This window comes from Salmo salar, chromosome ssa08, assembly GCF_905237065.1.
Source record: "Salmo salar chromosome ssa08, Ssal_v3.1, whole genome shotgun sequence".
In the NCBI taxonomy this organism is placed as follows: domain Eukaryota; kingdom Metazoa; phylum Chordata; class Actinopteri; order Salmoniformes; family Salmonidae; genus Salmo; species Salmo salar.
In genome coordinates, this window is record NC_059449.1 from 22,343,872 (window position 1) to 22,366,370 (window position 22,499).

At 40.5% G+C, this 22,499-nt stretch overlaps 1 protein-coding gene across 1 annotated transcript in view; it reads right to left on the reverse strand.

Annotated features, from left to right (window-relative positions):
- Positions 1-760: 760 nt before the first annotated feature.
- The window catches only part of LOC123723818 (tripartite motif-containing protein 29-like), a 34,032-nt gene continuing 12,293 nt past the window's right edge, over positions 761-22,499 (reverse strand). Inside the window, exons 4-6 of the mRNA XM_045722624.1 lie at positions 14,632-14,736; positions 9,250-9,544; positions 761-811 (exon numbers count right to left, since the gene is read on the reverse strand). Coding sequence (XP_045578580.1) covers positions 761-811; positions 9,250-9,544; positions 14,632-14,736 — 451 coding nt within the window. The remainder of the gene's footprint in view (positions 812-9,249; positions 9,545-14,631; positions 14,737-22,499) is intronic.

Here is a 22,499-nt window from a genome sequence, read left to right on the forward strand (position 1 = left end):
CCTTACTTGTTGTGGTGAGGGTTGTTAACACAAGTTGACTTTGCTCCCCATTTTCCAGCACAGTGCAGACAGTGACTGAGTATTCAGTAGACGGTTTCAGGTCAGAGAGAGTGATGCTGGGTGAAGACGTGGTAGTGATGTGTGGTTCTGTCCCTGGACAGCGGTAGGAGATCTGGTAATGATGTTGGGTTTGATCCAATTCTGGTGGCTGGCTCCAGCTAACAGCAGCTGATGTGGTGTCCACTGAGTCAACAGTCAGCTGGTCTGGAGCAGGAAGTACTAAGGAAAAATACATTATTGTCAGGGCTACAGTCCATAAATATATTACAGGAGGAAAAAGTAGAATAGTAGATGAAAAATTAGAAAAGGCCGGTTTGCAATTCCTTTTGATATGGGAAGAAATAAGTTAAAAACAAATGTCACAACAAAAGTAGTATTTGTAATGTAACAAATATTAAGTGTTTCCTCTATATTCATTTAGCAACATCGCTTTGCCGCCGTTCAATTGTTTCCACCACGCCACAAAATATATCAATTAAATGTTTTTGGGGTTATAAATACTCCACAATAATAAGCGATTTACACTGTACTTTGGATAAAGTTAAAGCAAGCAGAGGCAGTTCAAATCCTTTAAATACTGTAATGCTGGACCACATTATGATTTAAAAAAATGATTGCGACCTGACGTGATGTCTCTTATCTTACCACCACTAATGAGATGGGTGTGGCTTGATGCATGTCGCGTTGGAGATTCTCAAAGTCAGGGGGCGCGGTTGACAGTGTGCACCTCATCTCTGCTGTAACATCCAACCTGGACGAATATTTGGTTTTAATGCAGAGGAGAGCACTGAATCCAGCTTCACACAGATACCATGAGTTTTAATGCTCGGAGGGAGAAGGCAGCGTATTCCGTTTGAGTCAGGAACCAAAATTCCTCCATAGTGACCCATGAATGCGTTGTCTGCAGCATTCGGTCACATGACAGCTCAATCAGCTGTTCGATTTCACTTACCGACATGTCAACCGAGCCAGGATCACAGTCCAACGGATTTCTCTTCAATAAGAAATCTTTCCTCTGAATCCACTGATTCAGTCACTCATCTGTAGAATGTTTATGTATTCCCCCTGCATGCTTGCGTTCAGTTCGTTCAGTGTCCCAAATATGTCTGTTACATTACAAGGATACACATTTCATTACAATGAAAGTAAACCAAAAGTTCCTCACAGAATTAGAAAAATCTTTCCAGCATGTCCCCTCGATAACCATCAAGCCTTGGTGTGAAATAGAAATCGTCACGCTCTGATGCCATATCTCCACATAGTTTTGTGAACAGGCGTGAACGCAGTGGATGTGGTTTGATGATGTAGTTTACAATGGAAGTTATCTGCTGCAGTATGGCTCAAAGTTCTGCACTCAGATCTTTTGCCGCCGGTTGCTCTCAATGTATCAGAGACCTGCCCGCTGTCCCGCTAGAGATGGAGCCCCATCTTTGCAAAAGCCCACCATTTGATCCCATGGTTTCTTTGTTGGCAATATAGCCACGCAGCATTCTGAACATCCCCTGTGCTATTTCATGCTTGGGAATCGTGTGTTACGCTCGTCGTTTGAATGAGGAGACCAAGGCGCAGCGTGGTAAGTGTACATCTTTCTTTATTCGATGAACACCAACAAAATACAAAACCGAACATAACGTTCTGCAGGGCTAGACAGCACAATGCAAAAACAAGATCCCACAATCTCAGGTGGGAAAAGGGCTGCCTAAGTATATTCCCCAATCAGAGACAACGATAAACAGCTGCCTCGGATTGGGAACCATACTAGGCCAACAAAGAAATATAAACATAGATTTGCCCACCCAAGTCACACCCTGACCTAACCAAATAGAGAATAAAACAGACTCTCTAAGGTCAGGGCGTGACATTGTGAGACGGAACAATATGTCCTCGTGAATAGCATCCCCCAATACGTAGCGAACAAAAGTCAGAACTAACATCCATTTGGAGAGCATAAATTGGGGAGTTTTTGAGTCGTTCAGTCAGTTTCCTCATGATTGCTAGATATAGAAAATTAATGATTTGTTTCACAATGTTATCTGACAATGGTATTGATGTGAGTTTCTGTGCCTCTGCCTCCCCTCACCATACAGTGTGTTTTCACCATATCAATTGCGGCCGGTAATATCAAAGTCTGAAGTAGTGTTTGGTGTCATAGCTTAGTGGGCCTAGCCATTCAACGTGGGAAAGATTCATGTGCAATGGTCAAGTGTTGCCTTTTCCCACAAAGGGCCCTCTCTGGTTGAATTTGATCTTTTAGATTTGAAACATTTTATTTCAATTTTTAAGCTTAACCACATTACAATGTTTGAGATACAAAAACGGCATTGTAAAATATATATATATATATAGTACCAGTCAAAAGATTGGAAAACCTACTCATTCATAGGATTTTCTATATTTGTACTACAGTATTTTCTACATTGTAGAATAATACTGAAGACATCAAAACTATGAGATAACACATATGGAATCATGTAGTAACCAGCGTAAAACAAATCAAAACACATTTTAAATTTGAGATTCTTCAAAGTAACCACTCTTTGCCTAGATGACAGCTTTGCACACTCTTGGCATTCTCTCAACTAGCTTCATGAGGTAGTCACCTGGAATGAATTTCAATTAACAGGTGTGCCTTGTTAAAAGTTAATTTGTGAAATTTCTTTCCTTCTTAATGTGTTTGAGCCAATCAGTTGTGTGGTGAGGTATGGGTGGTATACAGAAGATAGACCTATTTGGTAAAAGACCAAGTCCATATTATGGCAAGAACAGCTCAAATTAGCAAAAAGAAATGACAGCCCATCATTACTTTAAGACATGAAGGTCAGTCAATCCGGAAAATGTCAATAACTTAGAAAGTTTCTTAAAGTGCAGACGCAAAAACCATCAAGAACTATGATGAAACTGGCTCTCATGAGGACCGCCTCAGGAAAGAAAGACCCAGAGTTACCTCTGCTGCAGAGGATATGTTCATTAGAGTTAACTGCACCTCAGATTGCAGTCCAAGTAAATGCTTCACAGAGTTCAAGTAACTGACACATCACAACATCAACTGTTCAGAGAAGACTGCATGAATCAGGCCTTCATGGTCGAATTGCTGCAAAGAAACCACTACTAAAGGACACCAATAAGAAGAAGAGACTTGCTTGTGCTAAGAAACACAAGCAATGGACATTAGACCGGTGGAAATCTGATGAGTCCAAAATTGAGATTTTTGGTTCCGACCGCTGTGTCTTTGTGAGACGCAGAGTAGGTGAACGGATGATCTCCGCATGTGTGGTTCCCACCATGAAGCATGCATGTGGTGTCCACTTACCCAGCATGGCTACCACAGCATTCTGCAGCTATACGCCATCCAAATCTGGTTTATCATTAGTTTTTCAACAAGACAATGACCCAAAACACACCTCCAGGCTGTGTAAGGGCTATTTGACCTAGGAAGGTGATGGAGTGCTATATCAGATGACCTGGCCTCCACAATCACCCGACCTCAACCCAATTGAGATGGTTTGGGATGAGTTGGACTGCAGAGTGAAAAAAAAAGCAGCCAAGTACTCAGCATATGTGGGAATTCCTTCAAGACTGTTTGAAAAGCATTCCTCATTAAGCTGGTTGAGAGAATGCCAAGAGTGTGCAAAGCTGTCATCAAGGCAAAGGGTGGCTACTTTTTTCTGAGTTCCCAGTTGTCTTGAAAGCATCATAAATCCAGACTTTGATGACAAAGTTTGATGACAAAATTTGCCCACAAGGACCGCCGCGCCACATTCCTTTTCATGTGAGCACAGCACAACAAGGTAAGTCCAAAAATGTCTTGTATACTGTTGTATAAATGATGTAATATGCCAGGGATATGTATACTTTAGCTAAGAAAGTAATACTAAGTGTATATTGTGTAGTAAGCTGTTAGTAGACCATGTGCCTAACCCTAATAATTTGGTCCCTTTCCCCCTCATAACTTAGCATACTGTTCTGACTTGGTGGTGCACATGTAGCCTGTAGCCTGTAGCCTGTTTTAGAGAAATGATCTTATCGATTAGTGTAAGAGCTTTCATTTTCTGCTTATATGCCCTCTTTATTTATCCTTCAGTTCTGACTTGGTGTACAGGGAGAATACTGTAAGAACAGCCCATGTTCTGAATTCTGTCACTGTACATTTCAAAAGTGCTGAACAAATAGTTATTATATTGACTACGTCTGTCTTAGCTCGCTCATTAATGTCTTAATCGAAATTATGGATTGCCTTTTATCCGCTCATCATTCCCTTATGCCATAGTTTGTACAACTCAAATGTCAGTAGAAATCACATTTGTTTAAGCAAGTCAGCCATATGAGCTATCTTTTTAAAAAGGCAGTAAATGAGACTGAATGAACTGTTTCACTGCCAGACAAGCCTCCGCTGATAGCCAGTTGTAGCAGTGGTAAGGAGGGGCTTTATGGTTCTGGAAAAAATCTCTGCTGTTGGGACAGCTTTATGTAGGCCCTAGCAGTTTGTGGGCACTGTTTGTTATAGTGCAATTCATGTATTGTTTAGTGTTGAGTTGTGTAGTGGCTTTGCTGGCATGCATCTAAAAAAAATATTTTGATTACGCCCCACAAAGATTTGCATGCTAAAATCACCACTGTACAGGAGGAAAAGTAGAATAGTAATTTAAAAGTAGTAACACTGCTGCACTACTGCAAAATTGTTGCCGTTACGCTAAAAAAATATATATAAATTAAAAGAATGCTGTGATTATAAATACTCTCCACAATAACAAGTGTTTTACACTGTACTTTGGATGAAGTTAAAGCAAACAGAGGCAGGAATGGAATAAAGCATAAATTCAGATATTACAGTACGGTGCATTCGGAGAGTATTCAGACCCCTTGACTTTTTCCACATTTTGTTACATTTACATTTACATTTAAGTCATTTAGCAGACGCTCTTATCCAGAGCGACTTACAAATTGGTGCATTCACCTTATGATATCCAGTGGAACAACCACTTTACAATAGTGCATCTAAATATTTTAAGGGGGGGGGGGTTAGAAGGATTACTTTATCCTATCCCAGGTATTCCTTAAAGAGGTGGGGTTTCAGGTGTCTCCGGAAGGTGGTGATTGACTCCGCTGTCCTGGCGTCGTGAGGGAGCTTGTTCCACCATTGGGGTGCCAGAGCAGCGAACAGTTTTGACTGGGCTGAGCGGGAACTGTGCTTCCTCAGAGGTAGGGGGGCCAGCAGGCCAGAGGTGGATGAACGCAGTGCCCTTGTTTGGGTGTAGGGCCTGATCAGAGCCTGAAGGTATGGAGGTGCCGTTCCCTTCACAGCTCCGTAGGCAATCACCATGGTCTTGTAGCGGATGCGAGCTTCAACTGGAAGCCAGTGGAGAGAGCGGAGGAGCGGGGTGACGTGAGAGAACTTGGGAAGGTTGAACACCAGACGGGCTGCGGCGTTCTGGTTGTTACGTAACAGCCTTATTCTAAAATGGATTAAATTTATTTTTCCATTCATCAATATACACATAATACCCTATAACAACAAATTGAAAACAGTTTTTTTCAAATAAATTTGAATCTTTATTTACATAACTATTTAGACCGTAAAAGTCTGTTTTTGCTTTGTCATTATGGGGTATTGTGGGTAGATTGATGAGGGGAAAAAACGACTTAATACCTTTTAGAATAAGGAAAGGATGTAATGTAACGAAATGTGGAAAAAGTCAAGTGGTCTGAATACTTTCCGAATGTACTGTCTGTCCTGGGATTTCCAATGATCTTAAGTGTAGGTAGAAGAACCATTTCCCTTCTAACAACTATTGTGTAGCTTGTGAGCAACATAGAGCGAAACATTACATATGCGTGTTCATGAAAGTCATAGATGGCGTTTCATAGTTTGTAGCTCAAACCATTCGGACTTAAAATACATTTCTGTAAAAAGACAGGCCCCTTCATGATCCACCATTGTCTCACAAACATTGCTCTAACTCAGCCTTTGATAATCACACAGATACCAATGGATGCAGAAGAAATAGACAAATCCAATAGTACAACCCAGAAGTCTGTACACAATGGTTAAAAGGGTTTAAAAGTACAAAATCACGGTGGCGTGACGTAGGGTTACAGCAAGCAGAGGCACACCAAGTCATTAAACATAATGACTAACAGGAGTGGAAGAAACCATGAACTCAGATATGATCGGGGGTTTTTTGCATTGTTTTTGCATTGTGAGAACTGGAGAATTTACCATCATATATTTCTCATCAGGGAAGATACTGTACCTTTACATCCCATACTGACACATCTACTATGATTCATTTATAGAGTCATTTTGATAACTAGTTAATAGATAGATTAATAACCTTTGACCCCAGAGATAATACTTAAGTAATGTAATCCCTTACTTGTGGTCAGAGTTGTTGTTGACAGTTGACTTTGCTTTCCATTTTCCAGCACAGTGCAGACAGTAACAGAGTACTGAGTACCACAATGCAGGTCAGAGAGAGTGATGCTGTGTGAAGATGTGGTAGTGATGTGTGGTTCTGTCCCTGGACAGCGGTAGGAGATCTGGTAATGATGTTGGGTTTGGTCCAATCCTGGTGGCTGGTTCCAGCTAACAACAGCTGATGTGGAGTCCACTGAGTCAACATTCAGCCCTACCGGGACAGGGATAACTAGGGGAGGGGTTTAATATAGTTAATAGTAGCTGATCATTTGTAGCCCTGTTGACTTCCATTCTACTGTTACTATTCCTTTATAGGATAATATCCCACTACTACTTAGTCACTACTCACTACTACTATCACACTAGCCTATATGTTATAACACTAGGGTCTAATAATTACAATTATAAACACTACTTCTATCACACTAGCCTACATGTTATAACACTAGGCTCTATCAAATACAATTATAAACACTACTTCTATTACACTAGCCTACATGTTATAACACTAGGCTCTATCAATTACAATTATAAACACTACTTCTATTACACTAGCCTACATGTTATGACACTAGGCTCTATCAATTACAATTATAAACACTACTTCTATTACACTAGCCTACATGTTATAACACTAGGCTCCTATCAATTACAATTATAAACACTACTTCTATCACACTAGCCTACATGTTATAACACTAGGCTCTATCAAATACAATTATAAACACTACTTCTATTACACTAGCCTACATGTTATAACACTAGGCTCCTATCAATTACAATTATAAACACTACTTCTATTACACTAGCCTACATGTTATGACACTAGGCTCTATCAATTACAATTATAAACACTACTTCTATTACACTAGCCTATATGTTATAACACTAGGCTCTATCAAATACAATTATAAACACTACTTCTATTACACTAGCCTACATGTTATAACACTAGGGTCTACCAATTACAATTATAAACACTACTTCTATCACACTAGCCTACATGTTATAACACTAGGCTCTATCAAATACAATTATAAACACTACTTCTATTACACTAGCCTACATGTTATAACACTAGGCTCCTATCAATTACAATTATAAACACTACTTCTATCACACTAGCCTACATGTTATAACACTAGGCTCTATCAAATACAATTATAAACACTACTTCTACTACACTAGCCTACATGTTAAAACACTATAACACTAGGCTCTATCAATTACAATTATAAACACTACTTCTATTACACTAGCCTACATGTTATGACACTAGGCTCTATCAATTACAATTATAAACACTACTTCTATTACACTAGCCTATATGTTATAACACTAGGCTCTATCAAATACAATTATAAACACTACTTCTATTACACTAGCCTACATGTTATAACACTAGGGTCTACCAATTACAATTATAAACACTACTACTATTACACTAGCCTACATGTTATAACACTAGGGTCTAATAATTACAATTATAAACACTACTTCTATTACACTAGCCTACATGTTATAACACTAGGCTCTATCAATTACAATTATAAACACTACTTCTACAACACTAGGCTCTATCAGTTACAATTATAAACTTCTTAGACTATCGTAAAAATACTTTTAGACAGCTGAAACAAGCACACAATTTCTCTTCAGGAAAAAGGTTCAGTCTAGTTCAGATTTGTCCAATTCCACCCCAGAAGTGAAGTGAGTCGTTGTACAGTACTTACTTGTACAGACGGTTGTAGAGAGAGGTTTGCTCTGTTTCCCATTGTTCAACACAGTTGAGACACTGATGGTGTACTGAGTACCAGGTAGCAGGCCAGAGAGAGTTCTGTAGGAGTCCTCAGTATTGGCTGAGCGGGTCTCTGATCCCGGGTTGCAGTAGGATATGAGAAAGCGTTGTGGGACTTTCTCCAATTCTTCAGCCTTGGACCAACTGAAAGTGAAGGAGGTCGCTCCTGACTGGTTTATTTGTAAGTCCCTGGGTGCTGGGACCACTAGGAAGAAATATAATATGTTTGATGAAACAAAATATAGGATAGGCCTATAGCTAATGTCTTGTTTGGACATCACATGAAAAAACAACATCCTTAGAAGCAAATAACCAAAGACAAACTCAAGTTACTGTACCAGTTAATACAGATGCTGAGACCCATCTTCTTTGTCTGCCATCTTCTCCCTCTGTAGCCACACTGAACTGGTACTTTTTACCAGGCTGGAGTCCATCTATTTCAACATTACACCTATCTTCCACCATCAGGCTCCCCTCTTCCCCATCACATCCCCAAGTCACTCTGAACTTCTGTGCTCCTGTCAGTCCCTCAGGAAAACCCCAGCTCAGAGACACAGAGTCTGACGTCACTGACCAGAACTGGATCTCACCAGGAAGGGGGAGCACTTATAAAGAAATAATGGAAGATCAAAAATAATTACTTTAATTGCACTAACATACACTAAAAAGAAAACTACATATTAATCATACAATCATTATGGAATAAGCATCTTTAATCTAAACAAATTCATCTTCCTCTTTTAATGGTCTTAAAATTGTTTGTATGTTGTTGAATACAATGTAAAGGTCTCAAAATATATTGTTTGGGTAATGCATTTCTTGATTGTACACCTACCGTCAACTGAGGCCAGCTTTAGTAAGAATATTTTGATGAAAAACACTTGTTGTTTTCCAGAACATATGATGAAGAAGCTTGTATGACTATGAACATCATCATTATCAAATGTAATATCTTCTTTATATAGCATCTACCTACCTGTCTTCCAGCTTGTTTTATCTCATCATAGACTATATCATGTCCTTCATGTTCTGTTACTACACACAGACTGCAGATCAGCTTCTGGTCTGTCCTGCAGAACACCTCCAGAGCTCTGTGGTGTTCCTGACAGAGTCTCTCCTCCAGGTCTCCAGTCACCTCCACCAGGGTGTGTCTCTGTAGTTTAGGTACTGTGTAGTGCTTCTTAACGTGGGTCCCACAGTAGGACTGAGTGCAGGTCAGACAGAACTTCACAGCTTTGACCTCACAGACCATCTCTTCTGGCCTGATGATGCTAAGTCAATTACACACATTAAAACTTAAACATTAAAACATAGCAAAATACATGACCTTATTAGATTTACCAAGCAACTTTAAATTTCACAAGAAAAATGTACTTTATATACCTGTCAAACATGTACACTGTATATACAAAAGTATATGGACACCCCTTCAAATGAGTGGATTTAGCTATTTCAGCCACACCAGTTGCTGACAGGTAAATAAAATCGAGCACACAGCAATGCAATCTCCATAGACAAACATTGGCATTAGAATGGCCTTACTGAAGAGCTCAGTGACTTTCAACATGGCACCGTCATAGGATGCCACCTTTCCAAAAAAGTCAGTTAGTTAAATTTCTGCCCTGCTAGAGGTGCCCCGGTCAACTGTAGGTGCTGTTATTGTGAAGTGGAAACATCTAAGAGCAACAAGAGCTAATACGCAAAGTGGTCGGCCACACAAGCTCACAGAACGGGAATGCCAAGTGCTGAAGCGCGTAGCGTGTAAAAACATCTGTCCTCGGTTGCAACACTCACTACCGAGTTCTAAACTGCCTCTGGAAGTGTCACGGTTGTCATAGTGATGAGACCAAAATGCAGCAGGTATGTTTATGTTCATCTTGACGTTTAATAAATTCAAAATGAACACCAAAATAACGAACGATCAACAAAACAGTCTGGCAAGGCACAAGGCTAAACACAGAACAATCTCCCACAAATGACAAACAAACACACCCTAATATATGGGACTCTCAATCAAAGGCAAATAGACAACACCTGCCTTCAACTGAGAGTCCCAACCCCAATTAACCAAACATAGAAACAGACACACTAGACTAAACATAGAATACATGAAAATCAAACAGTGCCCAAAAACCCCGGAATACTTAAATCAAATGCCCTTCTAGAAAAACACCACCCCGAACCACATAAAACAAATACCCTCTGCCACGTCCTGACCAAACTACAATGACAATTAACCCTTATACTGGCCAGGACGTGACAGGAAGCAACGTCAGCACAAGAACAGTTCGTCAGAAGCTTCATGAAATGGGTTTCCATGACCGAGCAGCCGCACAAAACCTGATCACCATGCACAATGCCAAGCATAATGCTGGAGGGCTGTGAAGCTTGCCGCCATTGGACTCTGGAGCATAGGAAATGTGTTCTCTGGAGTGATGAATCACCCTTCACGATCTGGCAGTCCGACGGACGAATCTGGGTTTGGCGGATGCCAGGAGAATGCTACTTGCCTCAATGCATAGTGCCAATTGTAAAGTTTGGTTGAGGAGGAATAATGGTTTGGGGCTGTTTTTCATGGTTCTGAATAGGCCGCTTAGTTCCAGTAGAGGAAAATCTTAACGTTACAGCATACAATGACATTCTAGACCAGGGGTGGGCAAACTTTTTGGCTCAAGGGCCACATTCAGCTTTTGAAACCAAGTGAAGGGCCACATACTATATGCGTGACAAAACATATGAAGCCTTTGTTCACATTGACACACAACTAGTAGTGTACTGTAGGTGTACATATGCTGCTAAGATTGCAGAACAATTCTGTCACTGTACTACCCAAAATCAGACTCACAGACACAAAAAGTAAGTGAAAACTTTTGAAATATGAAAAAACATGTTTATATGACTGGAAACAACACATAACAAAATTTGGATTCATGTTGATATATAGATGGTCTATAACTCTTTATATTAAAACAGATTACTGAATAGTTCTCAAATCATCTCAGCCCAAATAAAGTACAATCTGAGCCGTTGTAGTAAGGATTCAATATCAAATGAATGGGGTAATGGCCAGTATCCAAGTGCATTACTGGATAATTCTCACTGCAATAACCATCACCATAAGAATTTTAAAAAGACTGTTGAAAACAGGGAAAGAAAACATACGCCAGGCCTACACCACTCTTGGTGATTTCAGTCATAATGTGAGCAATGGTCACCTCTCTTGTAAAGGGCATCAAAGTCTGGTGTTACTTCTGAAGTAGAGATCCTCAGAACAGCTGACAAGTGGTTTGTTAAATTTGACCTGTGATGGGATTTGTTGTAGTTCATGACTGAGAAAGTCTGTTCACACACATATGTGGATCTGAATAAAACCAGCATCCTCTGGGCGTGATTTTTCATGTTTGGAAACAGTGTTTCATTCAGTGAGCCATTAAACTGGTATTTTGTGGCTGTGTTGTACTTCTCCTTCAAAGCACTGTCACACTGGATGTCAATGAGCTCCAGTTGTGTCTGGTGGTGCTTTCTCACTGTTGAAAGACAGGGGGCATGATACAACCTCCAGCTCAGTCTCAATCTTGCCAAAGTCTACTGTATGTCAGTGCGGCACTGCTGTGTGGGGCGTATTCAGTGCGGCCAGTGACGGAAAATGAGCGAGAGACCGGCGGCTCATTTGTCTGGAGAACATACCTATCTCCACTCTCAGTTCCCACACACGGCGAAATACTTTTCCCAGGCTTAGCCAGCGCACATTTGAATGGTACAACAAGTCCTGGTGCTCTGCCTCTGTCTCATTGAGCAGCTGAATGAACTGATGATGGTAAAGCCCCCTTACCTGTATAAAGTTGACAAGTTGTACAACCACTTTGACAACATTTTCCAGCTTTAAAACACTTTCACACAGGGCTTCCTGATTAATAATACAGTGAAGAAATATACATTCCTCAGAGTTAGTGCTTGCTTCTTTTATATTGTCTTGTAATCTTTTATCAGGCCAATGTTTTTACCGGTTAGATTTGGTGATCCATCTGTTGTGACGTTTGCTCCACGGTACATTCATTTTTTCCAAGCATGCAGACATGCTGTTAGTATGCTTGCTTGAAAAATGACAATTGAGATTATATTCCTTAAAAACGTCAACACTTTCTTGGCATATCATACCGCCTTATGTCCAATATTATTAAAAAGTATTTTGCTGTCCATTCTTCTTTAAACATGACATTCAGAGTCCACTTTTCTCAATTTCGCAGCACTCATTTTTCACGTCAAAAGTCGTCAAGCAATGAAGTGGCTATGATTGGGCTGGACACATGACATTTTTAACAACGCTTTTTTCGGATAAAAACTAGTTCATTGCATCCGCATTGGAGCCCAGTTTAATAATATTACCATCTGTCCCAACTGCTTGCCTTGGGTTCGAAGTAATCGCGAAAAAACTGGCCTTTTTTTAGGGCATTTTTCACCCTGCCAACTCCTATTAGTTCTATTGAGCACCGTTGAGTACTCTCTGGCAAATGATTACACGGGCTGCTTTATATAATTAACATTTATTTATTTATTTAATCCATATTTTCCTCATTGTTTCTGTGATCGAAAAAAATACAATTAACATTTCAATGAAATTCTTTAAGAGTGCTGTGTAGTATTTTAAGCATTAAAAACTTTGTGGCTGGAACCTTCGAGTGGGGCAGTGGTTTAAGACATTGCATCGCAGTGCAAACTGCGTTTCTATAGACGCTGGTTCAAGACCCGTGCCGACCGCGACCGGGAGACCCGAGGCGACGCACAATTGGCCCATTGTCGTCCGAGTTAGGGAGGGTTTGGCCGGCTGGGAAGTCCTTGTCCTATTACGCTGTAGCAACTCCTGTGGCGGGCTAGAAGCTGACAAGGTCACCAGGTGTATGGTGTTTCCTCTGACACAAATAGTTTTTTTGTGGATGGGTATAATTTGTATGTATAAAATGTATAATAGTGGCACGCCCTGACCTTAGAGAGTCTGTTTTATTCTCTATTTGGTTAGGTCAGGGTGTGACTTGGGTGGGCAAATCTATGTTTCTATTTCTTTGTTGGCCTAGTATGGTTCCCAATCAGAGGCAGCTGTTTGTCGTTGTCTCTGATTGGGGATCATACTTAGGCAGCCCTTTTTCCCACCTTAGATTGTGGGATCTTGTTTGTGTGTAGTTGCTTTCTGCACTGCATATAGCTTTACGTTCATTTTTGGATTTTGTTGTTTTTTCCGGTGTCATTTTTAGTAAAAGTCAAATGTACGCCTACCACGCTGCACCTTGGTCTCATTCCAACAACGAGCGTAACAAATTGTCATATTTAAAATGACTAAATCGGGTAATTTTGTATACCTTTATTTAAATTTGCATCGGGCTGCTTCTGGTAAGATGCTGGCAAAGTCGACTGAATTCGGTAGACGGAAACGACCCAATGTATTTGGGCCGATTCTGGGCAGTCATTCATTTTGATTCCGGGCTGAATACAACACCCGATTCCGGGCCGATTCCTCATTGCTAGCTGGGATCACTCCAGTCAGACGAGGCTCTGCAAAGGTTAGTTTCAATTAATTTGCTATGCCCTCACGCTAGCGTTCCAGCTCAGCCTACATTATTTTGACGTTTTTCAGCCTTGGGTGAATTTTGACTTGTTCTATTGTCCAGCCTACTATGATGACTGAGTACATTCTAAATCTGACTGGAGGCCCAAATACTGAGCGTGCTGCCAGGCTACAGAGCCATCTATTGGAGTTTTTTTGTATATCATGGAATGAGTACTTTTAGGCCAAAAATCGTAGCTCAAATATAATAATATTTAATACATTTAAAAAATGTCTCGCGTGGAGGTTTGAAGTGCACGGCGGGCCGGATGCGGGCCGTACTTTGCCCCCCCCCCCCCTTGTTCTAGACGATTCTGTGCTTCGGAGAAGGCCCTTTCCTGTTTCAGCATGACAATGCCCCCATGCACAAAGCGAGGTCCATACAGAAATGGTTTGTCGAGATTGGTGTGGAAGAACTTGACTGGCCTGCACAGAGCCCTGATCTCAACCCCATCGAACACCTTTGGGATGAATTGGAGCTCTGACTGCGAGCCAGGCCTAATCGCCCAACATCAGCGCCCGACCTCACTAATGCTCTTGTGGCTGAATGGAAGCAAGTCCCCACCGCAATGTTCAAACATCTAGTAGAAAGCCTTCCCAGAAGAGTGGAGGCTGTTATAGCAGCAAAGGGGGGACCAACTCCATATTAATGCCCAAGATTTTGGATTGAGATGTTCGACAAGCAGGTGTCCATGTACTTTTGGTGATGTAGTGTATGCCATACAACTCCATGTAGTAATGCATGTGTTGTTGATTTACCTTCCATCCCTGGTTTGGTCTCCATCATCACTTGGGTATTTGCTTGAATTCACTGACTGGTCACAATGACTAGCTGCACGTAGCTGGAGATGCTTCAAATTGTTCCTGTAAACAAAGAAAGATGCAATGAAAGTTTTCACAGTTGATCTGGCTGCTGTTGATTCCTACTATCTCCTACTGTTGTGCCCTTGCTCAAGCACAACTTCTCCGTGGTCACTGCACAGCGGCTTGACCCTGTGCTCCTCTCAGTGTGTGTGTGTGTGTGTGTGTGTGATGCAGTGGCATGTATTTATGGATGTTTCCCCCAAAAATGTACCAAAAATAAATTTCAATGTATCAAATAATGTATCTTTCGTCTCTCTGTGATTCATAATTTTCCTTTAATTTGCAAGAGGCTGAATGTATCTTACAGGAGAAAGCATCTGAGTGAGCGAAACAGCGCCCCTCTGTCTCTATGTGTAGCCAATCTATCTGACTCTGTCTGGTCAAAAAGAGTGACATTGTTGCCACCCGTAGCCAGCAAGCATTTGGCCTCCCTTGATATATATTTTTTTACAATAATAGACCATCAGTGTTGAGCTAAACTGAGTGAGCTCAGCTGTGAATGGTCCTGGCGCACCCAAAAAACAGTGAAGGGAAACCAGTTTGGATTTGGCTTTACACCAATCACATCACATTAACCCAAACGTAATTTGACAGAAATTTTTGGGGAATTGTTGCATCTCGTTCTGTTGTCCACCGGTGGCTTGCTAGCTAACATTGCCATTGAAAAGAAGTTAGGCTTAGAGAGCAAGTATTTTAGCCAGGTAGCCTAGGACAACAAAAACTGAAAGTGTGTACTGTATGACATACTCAGAGAGGAGGATGGCATTTGGTTTTTCTCTATAAGTAGGATTAGACATATTTTTTCTACTTACGCACGCAAACAGACATAAATCAGTACTATGGACAGCCACGTGATATTTAGTTTACGTTGATTGACTAAATAGTTTTTTAATCTTTTAGTTGTCACTGTAGTAAACTAAGCATAGGTGATTTGATGTTGAAATGGTGCTGGAGTAGTGTAGGCAGCTCCTGTTTTCTTTGCGACTTAAAGTAACTTAATATATTTTAAGGCTGTAACATAACAAAATGTGGAAAAAGTCAAGGGGTTTGAATACTTTCCGAATGCACTCTATCATGGTGGCAAGGCATATGAACAAACAGGAAATAGAGCAAACCATGCAATTATTACATCACACAGATTGTAATTGTAACTTATCTTTTTTTTCCTGGCTCGTTTTCACCTAGTGTTTTTACCCACACCGCTACTGCTCGAACAGTTCAAGAATTGCCTTCAAGCAGTTCAAGCAGAAGTCACATTTTCTTGTCTTATGTGGAGTGGGGAACAAATATGGACTACTTAAAACCTGTTGGGGCTACAGGTTAGCAATGAACCCCGAGCCGGGATTGCTAACAAGGCTGGAAATTCAAAACATCAAAAATCTAATAATTTCAATTTCTCAAACAATCAACTATTTTACACAATTTAAATGATAAACATCTCCTTAATCTAACCACATTGTTCGATTTTCAAAGAGGCTTTACGGCAAAAGCATAAAGTTAGATTATGTTAGGACAGTACATAGCCACAAAAGTACAAACATCCATTTTCAATTCAAGGTCAGGCGTCACCAAAAGCAGAAACCAGCTTGAATTATGCACTAACTTTTGTCAATCTCCATCAGATGACACTCCTAGGACATTATGTTATACAATACATGCATTTTTTGTTCCATCAAGTTCATATTTATATCCAAAAACAGCATTTTACAGTAGCGTCAAATTCAGATTTTTTCTTCTCTGAAATGCTTCCGGTGAACATAACAAAATTACTATTCGAAAACATTGGTAAATTATAATATTGTCATTCAAAGAATAATATATTATCATCTCGTAATTGCTACCGAATGGCCAGATCTCAAAATAACTTTACTGGGAAATCACATTTTGCAATAAACGGGGTGCTATGCTAAGAACAACAGGCTATGCTATACAGTTAGCATCATCTAAAATCGATAATAACATTGTAAATACCCCCTTACCTTTGATTATCTCCATCAGAAGGCAGGATCCCAGGTCCGGAAGGCATTCCAGGTCCGGAACAAATGTGGTTTCTTTTGACAAAGTTCATAATTTATGTCCAAATAACACCAAGTACTTAGCGTTCATTATGCTCCCACAAAACGTGGTGTGGGGCTGGTAAAATCACGCCGAAAAGCTAAAAAAAACTAGTAAATAATCTATTTATGTTCGTTCAAACATGTCAAATGTTGTTTAGCATTAATCTTTTGCTCCATTTTTAACGTTAAACATCAGTAATAATTTCACACAACCTATCCTATGTCTAGATAAAAAATGATGACAAACTCACGTTTCTCAGATTTATGCGCAGGCGCAAAAAAATGAAGTGATGACATGTCAACTTCCTTGGATTCTAATTTGCTCTCTGTTTATCATAGACGCTTCAAACAACTTTATAAAGATCGTTGACATCTAGTGGAAGCCGTAGGTGTTGCGAAATGAATCCTTTCTCACTATGGTATCTATAAAACAATGACACTAAATAGTACAGTCACAAAATTCACATTTTTTTGGATCTATTTTTCACAGGTTTTTGCCTGCAATATGAGTTTTGTTATACTTACAGACACCATTCAAACTGTTTTAGAAAATTCAGAGTGTTTTCTATCCGAATGTGTTAATAATATGCATATTCTAGCTTCTGAGTTGGTGTAGGAGGCAGTTAAAAATGGGCACATATTTTTTTCAAAATGTCTCAATACTGCCCCCGAGCCCCAACAGGTTAAAGCTACAATATGTAACTTTTTGGGTGACCCGACCAAAATTCACATAGAAATGTGAGTTAGCTATTTTATTCCCGTTGAAAGCAAATCTAAGAAGCGGTAGATCTGTTCTATGTGTGACATTTCTATGCGTTCTGAAGTTTTGTATATTTTACTTTCAGTTTTGTACACCAGCTTCAAACAGCTGAATATACAATATTTTTGGTTATGGGAAAGTTATTTCACAGCGGTTCAGATGGTACAATGATTCTCTACACAATGAGTGCTTGTTTTGTCACAAACTGAAATCAGGCAATTTTAGAATTTTAGCAACCAGGAAATGGCGGCGCGATTTCTGCATAGTTCATCTTTAATGTGGTGATGCCATTTTGCACCCCGTGCGTTGTTACTTTAATAAGAGACACTTGCTGATCAATTGACAATTTTCTCAACCAATGAGTAGGAAGGAATGATTTTTAAATGGACCACCCTTGGCCGGAAATTCGTCACTCGTTCATCCCGCGATGATTGTATTTTCATCCACCGGTAGCTTGTGGGTGCTTTATATGCGCTACAGTCAATTATGAGTGCATGTCTACTTATATTAAATATATAAGAATTAATATACACCTACTGTATGATAGCTAGCAAATTAATTAGCTAACTAACGTTAGTCTGCCTAGCTGGAACTTCTGAAGAAGGAAAATGTTTTATTTCTACAATTTCCAAAATATAACCAAACAAACATTCACTTTACGTAGCAAAATGTCTAACTTATTTGCATTCGTTTTTACTTACACTTGTATGTTGACTTCTCCATTGTTTTATTTCTTTCATCACATTCCCAGTGGGTCAGAAGTGTACATACACTCAACTAGTATGTGGTAGCATTGCCTTTAAATTGTTTAACTTGGGTCAAACGTTTCGGGTAGCCTTCCACAAGCTTCCCACAATAAGTTGGGTGAATTTTGTCCCATTCCTCCTGACAGAGCTGGTGTAACTGAGTCAGGTTTGTAGGCCTCCTTGCTCGCTCATACTTTTTCATTTCTGCCCACACATTTTCTATAGGATTGAGGTCAGGGCTTTGTGATGGCCACTCCAATACATTGACTTTGTTGTCCTTAAGCCATTTTGCCACAACTTTGGAAGTATGCTTGGGGTCAGTGTCCATTTGGAAGACCCATTTGTGACCAAGCTTTAACTTCCTGATTGATGTCCTGATGTTGCTTCAATATATACACATAATTTTCCTTCCTTGTGATGCCATCTATTTTGTGAAGTGCACCAGTCCCTCCTGCAGCAAAGCAACCCCACAATATGATGGTGCCACCCATGTTTCATGGTTGGGATGGTGTTCTTCGGCTTGCAAGCCTCTCCCTTTTTTCCTACAAACATAACAATGTTTGTAGGAAACTGGCCAAACAGTTCTATTTTTGTTTCATCAGACCAGAGGAAATTTCTCCAAAAAGTACGATCTTTGTCCCCATGTGCAGTTGCAAACCGTAGTCTGGCTTTTTTATGGCGGTTTTGGAGCAGTGGCTTCTTCCTTGCTGAGTGGCTTTTCAGGTTATGTCAATATAGGACTCGTTTTACTGTGGATATGGGTATTGTTGTACCTGTTTCCTCCAGCATCTTCACAAGGTCCTTTGCTGCTGTTCTGGGATTGATTTGCACTTTTCGCACCAAAGTACATTCATCTCTAGGAGACAGAATGAGTCTTCCTGAGCGGTATGACGGCTGCGTGGTCCCATGGTGTTTAAACTTGCGTACTATTGTTTGTACAGATGAACGTGGTACCTTCAGGCATTTGGAAACAATTGTTGGAAAAATGACTTGTGTCATGCACAAAGTAGATGTCCTAACTGACTTGCCAAAACTATAGTTTGTTAACACATTTGTGGAGTGGTTGATTAAAACTCGTTTATGTAAACTTCCGACTTCAACTGTATATTTTTTACCAAGCTAGCTTCATACTTTTTTGACATGCCGAAAATGCAGCCTTGTTGATTACATTTGACACTTCACGGCCACCAGAGTTTTACATGTGACGACAGTTTGCATTAAATTGTGGGTCATATCAACCCCGCAAGTGACCAAAGTTGTTCACTCGCTCCCTTGAGCTAAATTGAGGGTTGAGGGGGCAACATTAGTGAATTGGACCTCCACTTAAGATGGCAATCAAACTGCATCCGGTTTTGACAGGGATTCCCCTGGGGGAAAGTGGATAGCGCAATGGCTGTGGGGGTACAAATAACATGTTTGGACTGCAGCCACAGTCCAATTCAAAGTGAATGATGGCAGGCCTGTGTGAAAGGCTTATTTGCATAAAGGCCTACTGTAAAGCTCTGATTGGCTATGGCACACCGGTCTGGGTCTCAACCCTGCCCTGTGCAACTGGGTCCTGGACTTCCTGATGGGCCGCCCCCAGGTGGTGAGGGTAGGAAACAACATCTCCACCCCGCTGATCCTCAACACTGGGGCCCCACAAGGGTGCGTTCTCAACCCTCTCCTGTACTCCCTGTTCACCCATGACTGCGTGGCCATGCACGCCTCCAACTCAATCATCAAGTTTGCAGACGACACTACAGTGGTAGGCTTGATTACCAACAACGACGAGACGGCCTACAGGGAGGAGGTGAGGGCCCTCGGAGTGTGGTGTCAGGAAAATAACCTCACACTCAATGTCAACAAAACAAAGGAGATGATCGTGGACTTCAGGAAACAGCAGAGGGAGCAGCCCCCCCATCGACGGGACTGTAGTGGAGAAGGTGGAACGTTTTTTTAAGTTCCTCGGCGTACACATCACGGACAAACTGAAATGGTCCACCCACGGCTCATCACCAAAAACACTCCAACTTTTACAGATGCACAATCGAGAGCATCCTGTCGGGCTGTATCACCGCCTGGTACGGCAACTGCTCCGCCCACTACCGTAAGGCTCTCCAGAGGGTAGTGAGGTCTGCACAACGCATCACCGGGGGCAAATTACCTACCCTCCAGGACACATACACCACCCGATGTCACAGGAAGGCCAAAAAGATCATCAAGGACAACAACCACCCGAGCCACTGCCTGTTCACCCCGCTATCATCCAGAAGGTTAGGATTAGGCCTTAGAGATCGAAATTGGTTAAGTTTAGGATCAAGGTTAGGTTTTTTAAGGAGGAGTGATGGAGCGCTGCATCAGATGACTTGGCCTCCACAATCCCCCGACCTCAAACCAATTGAGATGGTTTGGAATGAGTTGCACCACAGAGTGAAGGAAAATCAGCCAAACAAGTGCTCAGCATATGTGGGAACTCCTTCAAGACTGTTGGAAAAGCATTCCAGGTGACTACCTCATGAAGCTGGTTGAGAGAATGCCAAGAGTGTGCAGAGCTGTCATCAAGGCAAAGGGTAGCTCCTTTGAAGAACCTCAAATATAAAATATATTTAGATTTGTTTAACACTTTTTGGTTACTACATTATTCCATATGGGTTATTTCATAGTTTTGATGTCTTCACTATTATTCTACAATGTAGAAAATAGTAAAAATAAAGAAAAACCTTTGAATGAGTATGTGTGTCCAAACTTTTGACTGGTACTGTATATATAAAAAAAAATGTATGCGTATTTTAATTTACATAATTAACAAATAATATATGTAATAATGTAGGCAGTTCATGAGAAGGAACGTTACCTATGTCCAGGATTGCCATTACAAAAATCTCATTTTTGGCAAGCATTGTTTTAGCAAACAATTATTTGGATTCGTCCTATATTGTCCCTAACTCATTACCCCATTGCAACAGATGTGGGATACATACTATAGGTCGACCGATTAATCAGAAATGGCCGATTAATTATGGCTGATTTCCAGTTTTCATAACAATCGGTAATCGGTATTTTTGGATACCGATTTGCCGATTTTGTTTTTTGGGGGGGCAAGTCAGTTAAAACCTGTTGGGTCTAGGGGGCAGCATTTGCACGTCTGGATAAAAAAAATGTACCCGATTTACTCTGGTTACTAATCCTACCCAGTAACTAGAATATGCATATACTTATTATATATGGATAGAAAACACTCTAAAGTTTCTAAAACTGTTTGAATGGTGTCTGTGAGTATAACAGAACTCATTTGGCAGGCAAAACCCTGAGACATTTTCTGACAGGAAGTGGATACCTGATGTGTTGTATTGACTTTAAACCTATCCCATTGAAAAACACAGGGGCTTAGGAATATTTTGGCACTTCTTATTGCTTCCACTAGATGTCACCAGCCTTTACAAAGTGTTTTGAGTCTTCTGGAGGGAGATCTGACTGAACAAGAGCCATGGAACGATGATGTCCCATTAGACACCTGGCGCGCGAGTTCATGTTGGGTACCCTCGTTCCAATACGTTATAAAAGAGTATGCATTCGTCCACCTTGAATATTATTCATGTTCTGGTTAAAAAGGCCCTAATGATTTATGCTATACAACGTTTGACATGTTTGAACGAACGGAAATATATTTTTTCCCCTCGTTCATGACGAGAAGTCCGGCTGGCTTACATCATGTGCTAACGAGACGGAGATTTTTGGACATAAATGATGAGCTTTTTTGAACAAAACTACATTCGTTATGGACCTGTGATACCTGGAAGTGACATCTGATGAAGAGAATCAAAGGTAATGGATTATTTACATAGTATTTTCGATTTTAGATCTCCCCAACATGACGTCTAGTCTGTATCGCAACGCGTATTTTTCTGGGCGCAGTGCTCAGATTATTGCAAAGTGTGATTTCCCAGTAAGGTTATTTTTAAATCTGGCAAGTTGATTGCGTTCAAGAGATGTAAATCTATAATTCTTTAAATGACAATATAATATTTTACCAATGTTTTCTAATTTTAATTATTTAATTTGTGACGCTGACTTGACTGCCGGTTATTGGAGGGAAACGATTTCCTCAACATCAATGCCATAGTAAAACGCTGTTTTTGGATATAAATATGAACTTGATAGAACTAAAAATGCATGCATTGTCTAACATAATGTCCTAGGAGTGTCATCTGATGGAGA